The 10,000-nt window shown below is 49.3% G+C and overlaps 1 protein-coding gene across 1 annotated transcript in view; it reads left to right on the top strand.

The window, feature by feature from the left end:
- LOC139365086 (voltage-dependent P/Q-type calcium channel subunit alpha-1A-like) overlaps nucleotides 1-10,000 on the top strand; it is a 174,695-nt gene that overhangs the window by 29,095 nt on the left and 135,600 nt on the right. Inside the window, exons 2-3 of the mRNA XM_071102459.1 lie at nucleotides 1,562-1,667; nucleotides 8,146-8,285. Coding sequence (XP_070958560.1) covers nucleotides 1,562-1,667; nucleotides 8,146-8,285 — 246 coding nt within the window. The remainder of the gene's footprint in view (nucleotides 1-1,561; nucleotides 1,668-8,145; nucleotides 8,286-10,000) is intronic.

The following is a 10,000-nucleotide window of genomic DNA, read 5'->3' as shown; positions in this document are numbered from 1 at the left end:
TCCTGTCCTCTGTCTGTACTCTGCTCTCCTCCCTGGTTTCTTCCTGTCCTCTCTGTCTGTCCTCTTCTCCCTGGTTTATTCCTGTCCTCTCTGTCTGTCCTCTGCTCTCCTCCCTGGTTTCTTCCTGTCCTGTCCGTCTGTCCTCTCCTCCCTGGTTTCTTCCTGTCCTCTCTGTCTGTCCTCTGCTCTCCTCCCTGGTTTCTTCCTGTCCTGTCCGTCTGTCCTCTCCTCCCTGGTTTCTTCCTGTCCTCTCTGTCTGTCCTCTCCTCTCCTCCCTGGTTTCTTCCTGTCCTCTCCGTCTGTTCTCTCCTCCCTGGTTTCTTCCTGTCCTCTCTGTCTGTCCCCCCCTCCCTGGTTTCTTCCTGTCCTTTCCGTCTGTCCTCCCCTCCCTGGTTTTTTCCTGCCCTCTCTGTCTGTCCTCTTCTCCCTGGTTTCTTCCTGTCCTCTCTGTCTGTCCTCTGCTCTCCTCCCTGGTTTCTTCCTGTCCTCTCCGTCTGTCCTCTCCTCCCTGGTTTCTTCCTGTCCTCGCTGTCTGTCCTCTCCTCTCCTCCCTGGTTTCTTCCTGTCCTCTCTGTCTGTACTCTGCTCTCCTCCCTGGTTTCTTCCTGTCCTCTCTGTCTGTCCTCTTCTCCCTGGTTTCTTCCTGTCCTCTCTGTCTTTCCTCTGCTCCCTGGTTTCTTCCTGTCCTCTCGGTCTGTCCTCTGCTCTCATCCCTGGTTTCTTCCTGTCCTCTCTGTCTGCCCTCTCCTCCCTGGTTTCTTCCTGTCCTCTCTGTCTGTCCTCTGCTCTCCTCCCTGGTTTCTTCCTGTCCTCTCTGTCTGCCCTCTCCTCCCTGGTTTCTTCCTGTCCTCTCTGTCTGTACTCTGCTCTCCTCCCTGGTTTCTTCCTGTCCTCTCTGTCTGTACTCTGCTCTCCTCCCTGGTTTCTTCCTGTCCTCTCCGTCTGTCCTCTCCTCCCTGGTTTCTTCCTGTCCTCTCCGTCTGTTCTCTCCTCCCTGGTTTCTTCCTGTCCTCTCTGTCTGTCCCCCCCTCCCTGGTTTCCTCCTGTCCTCTCCATCTGTCCCCCCCTCCCTGGTTTCTTCCTGTCCTCTCCGTCTGTCCCCCCCTCCCTGGTTTCTTCCTGTCCTTTTCGTCTGTCCTCCCCTCCCTGGTTTTTCCCTGTCCTCTTCGTCTGTCCCCCCCTCCCTGGTTTCTTCCTGTCCTCTCCGTCTGTTCTCTCCTCCCTGGTTTCTTCCTGTCCTCTCTGTCTGTCCCCCCCTCCCTGGTTTCTTCCTGTCCTCTCCGTCTGTCCTCCCCTCCCTGGTTTCTTCCTGTCCTCTCTGTCTGCCCTCTCCTCCCTGGTTTCTTCCTGTCCTCTCTGTCTGTCCCCCCCTCCCTGGTTTCCTCCTGTCCTCTCCGTCTGTCCTCCCCTCCCTGGTTTCTTCCTGTCCTCTCTGTCTGCCCTCTCCTCCCTGGTTTCTTCCTGTCCTCTCCGTCTGTCCTCTCCTCTCCTCCCTGGTTTCTTCCTGTCCTCTCCGTCTGTCCTCTCCTCCCTGTTTTCTTCCTTGACTGTACTCTCTCACTCCATTTGAGTGGTTGATCCTGGCCACCATCTGTGCCAACTGTATTGTCCTGGCTCTGGAGCAACATCTGCCTGATGGAGACAAGACTCCTCTGTCTGAACGCCTGGTACGTCACACACACATGTGCTGACACACACACAAACGGGAATTTGTCCCACACCCACACGTACTAATGCATACACATACAAACTTGTGCACGCACACACATGCATGAATGCACACAAACACTCACACAGACACACATATGAATGCACACAAACACTCACACAGAAACACATATGAATGCACACAAACAGCACCATAGAGCCTTAGTTCACACTGTCTAACATCTATCTGTCCTCTCAGCACCATAGAGCCTTACTTCACACTGTCTAACATCTCTCTGTCCTCTCAGCACCATAGAGCCTTACTTCACACTGTCTAACATCTCTCTGTCCTCTCAGCACCATAGAGCCTTACTTCACACTGTCTAACATCTATCTGTCCTCTCAGCACCATAGAGCCTTACTTCACACTGTCTAACATCTCTCTGTCCTCTCAGCACCATAGAGCCTTACTTCACACTGTCTAACATGTCTCTGTCCTCTCAGCACCATAGAGCCTTACTTCACACTGTCTAACATCTATCTGTCCTCTCAGCACCATAGAGCCTTACTTCACACTGTCTAACATCTCTCTGTCTTCTCAGCACCATAGAGCCTTACTTCACACTGTCTAACATGTCTCTGTCCTCTCAGCACCATAGAGCCTTACTTCACACTGTCTAACATCTCTCTGTCCTCTCAGCACCATAGAGCCTTACTTCACACTGTCTAACATCTATCTGTCCTCTCAGCACCATAGAGCCTTACTTCACACTGTCTAACATCTATCTGTCCTCTCAGCACCATAGAGCCTTACTTCACACTGTCTAACATCTATCTGTCCTCTCAGCACCATAGAGCCTTACTTCACACTGTCTAACATCTCTCAGTCCTCTCAGCACCATAGAGCCTTACTTCACACTGTCTAACATCTCTGTCCTCTCAGCACCATAGAGCCTTACTTCACACTGTCTAACATCTCTCTGTCCTCTCAGCACCATAGAGCCTTACTTCACACTGTCTAACATGTCTCTGTCCTCTCAGCACCATAGAGCCTTACTTCACACTGTCTAACATCTATCTGTCCTCTCAGCACCATAGAGCCTTACTTCACACTGTCTAACATCTCTCTGTCTTCTCAGCACCATAGAGCCTTACTTCACACTGTCTAACATGTCTCTGTCCTCTCAGCACCATAGAGCCTTACTTCACACTGTCTAACATCTCTCTGTCCTCTCAGCACCATAGAGCCTTACTTCACACTGTCTAACATCTATCTGTCCTCTCAGCACCATAGAGCCTTACTTCACACTGTCTAACATCTATCTGTCCTCTCAGCACCATAGAGCCTTACTTCACACTGTCTAACATCTATCTGTCCTCTCAGCACCATAGAGCCTTACTTCACACTGTCTAACATCTCTCAGTCCTCTCAGCACCATAGAGCCTTACTTCACACTGTCTAACATCTCTGTCCTCTCAGCACCATAGAGCCTTACTTCACACTGTCTAACATATATCTGTCCTCTCAGCACCATAGAGCCTTACTTCACACTGTCTAAAATCTTTCTGTCCTCTCAGCACCATAGAGCCTTACTTCACACTGTCTAACATCTATCTGTCCTCTCAGCACCATAGAGCCTTACTTCACACTGTCTAACATCTCTCTGTCCTCTCAGCACCCTAGAGCCTTACTTCACACTGTCTGACATCTCTCTGTCCTCTCAGCACCATAGAGCCTTACTTCACACTGTCTAACATCTCTCTGTCCTCTCAGCACCATAGAGCCTTACTTCACACTCTCTGACATCTCTCTGTCCTCTCAGCACCATAGAGCCTTACTTCACACTGTCTGACATCTATCTGTCCTCTCAGCACCATAGAGCCTTACTTCACACTGTCTGACATCTATCTGTCCTCTCAGCACCATAGAGCCTTACTTCACACTATCTAACATCTCTCTGTCCTCTCAGCACCATAGAGCCTTACTTCACAATGTCTAACATCTCTCAGTCCTCTCAGCACCATAGAGCCTTAGTTCACACTGTCTAACATCTATCTGTCCTCTCAGCACCATAGAGCCTTACTTCACACTGTCTAACATCTCTCTGTCTTCTCAGCACCATAGAGCCTTACTTCACACTGTCTAACATCTCTCTGTCCTCTCAGCACCATAGAGCCTTACTTCACACTGTCTAACATCTATCTGTCCTCTCAGCACCATAGAGCCTTACTTCACACTGTCTAACATGTCTCTGTCCTCTCAGCACCATAGAGCCTTACTTCACACTGTCTAACATCTATCTGTCCTCTCAGCACCATAGAGCCTTACTTCAAACTGTCTAACATGTCTCTGTCCTCTCAGCACCATAGAGCCTTACTTTACACTGTCTAACATCTATCTGTCCTCTCAGCACCATAGAGCCTTACTTCACACTGTCTAACATCTCTCAGTCCTCTCAGCACCATAGAGCCTTACTTCACACTGTCTAACATCTCTGTCCTCTCAGCACCATAGAGCCTTACTTCACACTGTCTAACATATATCTGTCCTCTCAGCACCATAGAGCCTTACTTCACACTGTCTAACATCTTTCTGTCCTCTCAGCACCATAGAGCCTTACTTCACACTGTCTAACATCTATCTGTCCTCTCAGCACCATAGAGCCTTACTTCAATCTGTCTGACATCTCTCTGTCCTCTCAGCACCATAGAGCCTTACTTCACACTGTCTGACATCTCTCTGTCCTCTCAGCACCATAGAGCCTTACTTCACACTGTCTAACATCTATCTGTCCTCTCAGCACCATAGAGCCTTACTTCAATCTGTCTGACATCTCTCTGTCCTCTCAGCACCATAGAGCCTTACTTCACACTGTCTGACATCTCTCTGTCCTCTCAGCACCATAGAGCCTTACTTCACACTGTCTAACATCTCTCTGTCCTCTCAGCACCATAGAGCCTTACTTCACACTGTCTGACATCTATCTGTCCTCTCAGCACCATAGAGCCTTACTTCACACTATCTAACATCTCTCTGTCCTCTCAGCACCATAGAGCCTTACTTCACAATGTCTAACATCTCTCAGTCCTCTCAGCACCATAGAGCCTTAGTTCACACTGTCTAACATCTATCTGTCCTCTCAGCACCATAGAGCCTTACTTCACACTGTCTAACATCTCTCTGTCTTCTCAGCACCATAGAGCCTTACTTCACACTGTCTAACATCTATCTGTCCTCTCAGCACCATAGAGCCTTACTTCACACTGTCTAACATGTCTCTGTCCTCTCAGCACCATAGAGCCTTACTTCACACTGTCTAACATCTATCTGTCCTCTCAGCACCATAGAGCCTTACTTCAAACTGTCTAACATGTCTCTGTCCTCTCAGCACCATAGAGCCTTACTTTACACTGTCTAACATCTATCTGTCCTCTCAGCACCATAGAGCCTTACTTCACACTGTCTAACATCTCTCAGTCCTCTCAGCACCATAGAGCCTTACTTCACACTGTCTAACATCTCTGTCCTCTCAGCACCATAGAGCCTTACTTCACACTGTCTAACATATATCTGTCCTCTCAGCACCATAGAGCCTTACTTCACACTGTCTAACATCTTTCTGTCCTCTCAGCACCATAGAGCCTTACTTCACACTGTCTAACATCTATCTGTCCTCTCAGCACCATAGAGCCTTACTTCAATCTGTCTGACATCTCTCTGTCCTCTCAGCACCATAGAGCCTTACTTCACACTGTCTGACATCTCTCTGTCCTCTCAGCACCATAGAGCCTTACTTCACACTGTCTAACATCTATCTGTCCTCTCAGCACCATAGAGCCTTACTTCAATCTGTCTGACATCTCTCTGTCCTCTCAGCACCATAGAGCCTTACTTCACACTGTCTGACATCTCTCTGTCCTCTCAGCACCATAGAGCCTTACTTCACACTGTCTAACATCTCTCTGTCCTCTCAGCACCATAGAGCCTTACTTCACACTGTCTAACATCTCTCTGTCCTCTCAGCACCATAGAGCCTTACTTCACACTGTCTGACATCTCTCTGTCCTCTCAGCACCATAGAGCCTTACTTCACACTGTCTAACATCTATCTGTCCTCTCAGCACCATAGAGCCTTACTTCACACTGTCTAACATCTATCTGTCCTCTCAGCACCATAGAGCCTTACTTCACACTGTCTAACATGTCTCTGTCCTCTCAGCACCATAGAGCCTTACTTCACACTGTCTAACATCTATCTGTCCTCTCAGCACCATAGAGCCTTACTTCACACTGTCTAACATCTCTCTGTCCTCTCAGCACCATAGAGCCTTACTTCACACTGTCTAACATCTATCTGTCCTCTCAGCACCATAGAGCCTTACTTCACACTGTCTAACATCTCTCAGTCCTCTCAGCACCATAGAGCCTTACTTCACACTGTCTAACATCTCTGTCCTCTCAGCACCATAGAGCCTTTCTTCACACTGTCTAACATATATCTGTCCTCTCAGCACCATAGAGCCTTACTTCACACTGTCTAACATTTTTCTGTCCTCTCAGCACCATAGAGCCTTACTTCACACTGTCTAACATCTATCTGTCCTCTCAGCACCATAGAGCCTTACTTCAATCTGTCTGACATCTCTCTGTCCTCTCAGCACCATAGAGCCTTACTTCACACTGTCTGACATCTCTCTGTCCTCTCAGCACCATAGAGCCTTACTTCACACTGTCTAACATATATCTGTCCTCTCAGCACCATAGAGCCTTACTTCAATCTGTCTGACATCTCTCTGTCCTCTCAGCACCATAGAGCCTTACTTCACACTGTCTGACATCTCTCTGTCCTCTCAGCACCATAGAGCCTTACTTCACACTGTCTAACATCTCTCTGTCCTCTCAGCACCATAGAGCCTTACTTCACACTGTCTGACATCTCTCTGTCCTCTCAGCACCATAGAGCCTTACTTCACACTGTCTGACATCTATCTGTCCTCTCAGCACCATAGAGCCTTACTTCACACTGTCTGACATCTATCTGTCCTCTCAGCACCATAGAGCCTTACTTCACACTATCTAACATCTCTCTGTCCTCTCAGCACCATAGAGCCTTACTTCACAATGTCTAACATCTCTCAGTCCTCTCAGCACCATAGAGCCTTACTTCACACTGTCTAACATCTATCTGTCCTCTCAGCACCATAGAGCCTTACTTCACACTGTCTAACATCTCTCTGTCTTCTCAGCACCATAGAGCCTTACTTCACACTGTCTGACATCTCTCTGTCCTCTCAGCACCATAGAGCCTTACTTCACACTGTCTAACATATATCTGTCCTCTCAGCACCATAGAGCCTTACTTCACACTGTCTAACATCGCTCTGTCATCTCAGCTCCATAGAGCCTTACTTCACACTGTCTAACATCTCTCTGTCCTCTCAGCACCATAGAGCCTTACTTCACACTGTCTAACATCTCTCTGTCCTCTCAGCACCATAGAGCCTTACTTCACACTGTCTAACGTCTCTCTGTCCTCTCAGCACCATAGAGCCTTACTTCACACTGTCTGACATTTATCTGTCCTCTCAGCACCATAGAGCCTTACTTCACACTGTCTAACATCTCTCTGTCCTCTCAGCACCATAGAGCCTTACTTCACACTGTCTAACATCTCTCTCTCCTCTCAGCACCATAGAGCCTTACTTCACACTGTCTAACATCTCTCTGTCCTCTCAGCACCATAGAGCCTTACTTCACACTGTCTAACATCTCTCTGTCCTCTCAGCACCATAGAGCCTTACTTCACACTGTCTAACATCTCTCTGTCCTCTCAGCACCATAGAGCCTTACTTCACACTGTCTAACATCTCTCTGTCATCTCAGCACCATAGAGCCTTACTTCACACTGTCTAACATCGCTCTGTCATCTCAGCTCCATAGAGCCTTACTTCACTCTGTCTCACATCTCTCTGTCCTCTCAGCACCATAGAGCCTTACTTCACACTGTCTGACATCTATCTGTCCTCTCAGCACCATAGAGCCTTACTTCACACTGTCTAACATCTATCTGTCCTCTCAGCACCATAGAGCCTTACTTCACTCTGTCTGACATCTCTCTGTCCTCTCAGCACCATAGAGCCTTACTTCACACTGTCTGACATCTTTCTGTCCTCTCAGCACCATAGAGCCTTACTTCACACTGTCTAACATCTCTCTGTCCTCTCAGCACCATAGAGCCTTACTTCACACTGTCTGACATCTTGGATTATGTCATACATTTTGTTTTTAAAGGGGCAATCTGCAGTTGGTACATCCCCATTGGATCCCAAAACAATATTATACAAGTTTGTTTTACTCCTTTGTTTGTAAACAATGTACTTCTGAAAGAAATAAAAAAAACATTGTTTAAACTGCAGATTGTCCCTTTAAGTTGAACCCTGTAAAATATTTGCACTGAGCCCTCTTCTATTACCCCCCCCCCCCTCTCTCTCCTTTAGGATGACACTGAGCCCTACTTCATAGGGATCTTCTGTTTTGAGTCAGGCATTAAGATCCTGGCTCTAGGATTTGCCTTCCATAAGAATTCCTACATAAGGAACGGATGGAATGCCATGGACTTCGTAGTAGTATGCACAGGGTGAGTGTTGAGAAACACACACACACACACACACACACGCCCACACACACCCACTCCCACACATATGCAAAGATAAACTCAAACATGAGTGCACACCAGTGTATACACAGTAGCCAGTAGACACAGTACGCCCGCACGCATGCACCCAAACACGCTACACACACATTCACTGAAACAAGAAGCTACTGGGAACCACGTTGGAAACACAGACCTTCACACCGACAAACAGATCATGTGATCATGCTAGAAAGAGAGGGGAGTCATATGTGTGATATATGTATGTATGTATGTATGTATGTATGTGTGCATGCTCATGCTCGTGTGTGTGCATGTGTCCATGTGTGCCTACGTGCCAATGTGTATGCGTGTGTACATGCAAATGTTTTAAAAAGTATGAAAATCAATGCACTCACTACTGTAAGTCGCTCTGGATAAGAGCGTTTGATAAGTGACTAAAATGTAAAAACAAGTGTGTGTGTGTGTGTGTGTGTGTGTCTCTGCTCTCCCACCTTAGTGAGTGTACTCAGACAGAGACAGGATCACAGCAGCACTGCAGGGAGAGGCAGCCAGGGGAGAGAACAAATGTCACATCAACACTGAGAGAGAGGGCAGGGAGGATGAGAGAGGGCAGGGAGGATGAGAGAGGGCAGGGAGGATTAGAGGGGAGGGGGAGAGAGAGGGCAGGGAGGATGAGAGAGGGAGGAGGAATGAGAGGGGAGGGGGAGAGAGAGGGCAGGGAGGATGAGAGAGGGCTTGGAGGATGAGAGTGGGCAGGGAGGATAAGAGAGGGCAGGGAGGATGAGAGAGGGCAGGGAGGATGAGAGAGGGCAGTGAGGATGAGAGAGGGCAGGGAGGATGAGAGTGGTTAGGGAGGATGAGATAGGGCAGGGAGGATGAGAGTGGAGGGGGAGAGTGGGCAGGGAGGATGAGAGAGGGCAGGGAGGATGAGAGAGGGCAGGGAGGATGAGAGAGGGAGGAGGGATGAGAGAGGACAGGGAGGATGAGAGAGGGAGGAGGGATGAGAGGGAAGGGGGAGAGAGAGGGCAGGGAGGATGAGAGAGGGCAGGGAAGATGAAAGTGGGCAGGGAGGATGAGATAGGGCAGGGAGGATGAGAGTGGAGGGGGAGAGTGGGCAGGGAGGATGAGAGAGGGCAGGGAGGATGAGAGAGGGCAGGGAGGATGAGAGAGGGAGGAGGGATTAGAGGGAAGGGGGAGAGAGAGGGCAGGGAGGATGAGAGAGGGCAGGGAAGATGAAAGTGGGCAGGGAGGATGAGAGCGGGCAGGGAGGATGAGAGAGGGCAGGGAGGATGAGAGAGAGCAGGGAGGATGAGAAGGCAGGGAGGATGAGAGAGGGCATGGAGGATGAGAGAGGACAGGGAGGATGAGAGAGGGAGGAGGGATGAGAGGGGAGGGGGAGAGAAAGGGCAGGGAGGATGAGAGAGGGAGGAGGGATGAGAGTGGACGGGGAGAGAGTGGGCAGGGAGGATGAGAGAGGGCAGGGAGGATGAGTGCAGGGAGTATGAGGGCAGGGAGGATGAGAGAGGGCAGGGAGGATGAGAGAGGAGGGGGAGAGAGAGGGCAGGGAGGATGAGAATGGGAGGAGGGATGAGATGGGAGGGGGAGAGAGAGGGCAGGGAGGATGAGAGAGGGAGGAGGGATGAGAGGGGAGGGGGAGAGAGAGAAAGGGAGGATGAGAGTGGGAGGAGGGATTAGAG

Source organism: Oncorhynchus clarkii, chromosome 13 (genome assembly GCF_045791955.1).
Source record: "Oncorhynchus clarkii lewisi isolate Uvic-CL-2024 chromosome 13, UVic_Ocla_1.0, whole genome shotgun sequence".
NCBI classification, from domain to species: domain Eukaryota; kingdom Metazoa; phylum Chordata; class Actinopteri; order Salmoniformes; family Salmonidae; genus Oncorhynchus; species Oncorhynchus clarkii.
Note: the sequence above shows the minus strand (reverse complement) of the source record. Positions and strands in the feature narration are given on the sequence as shown.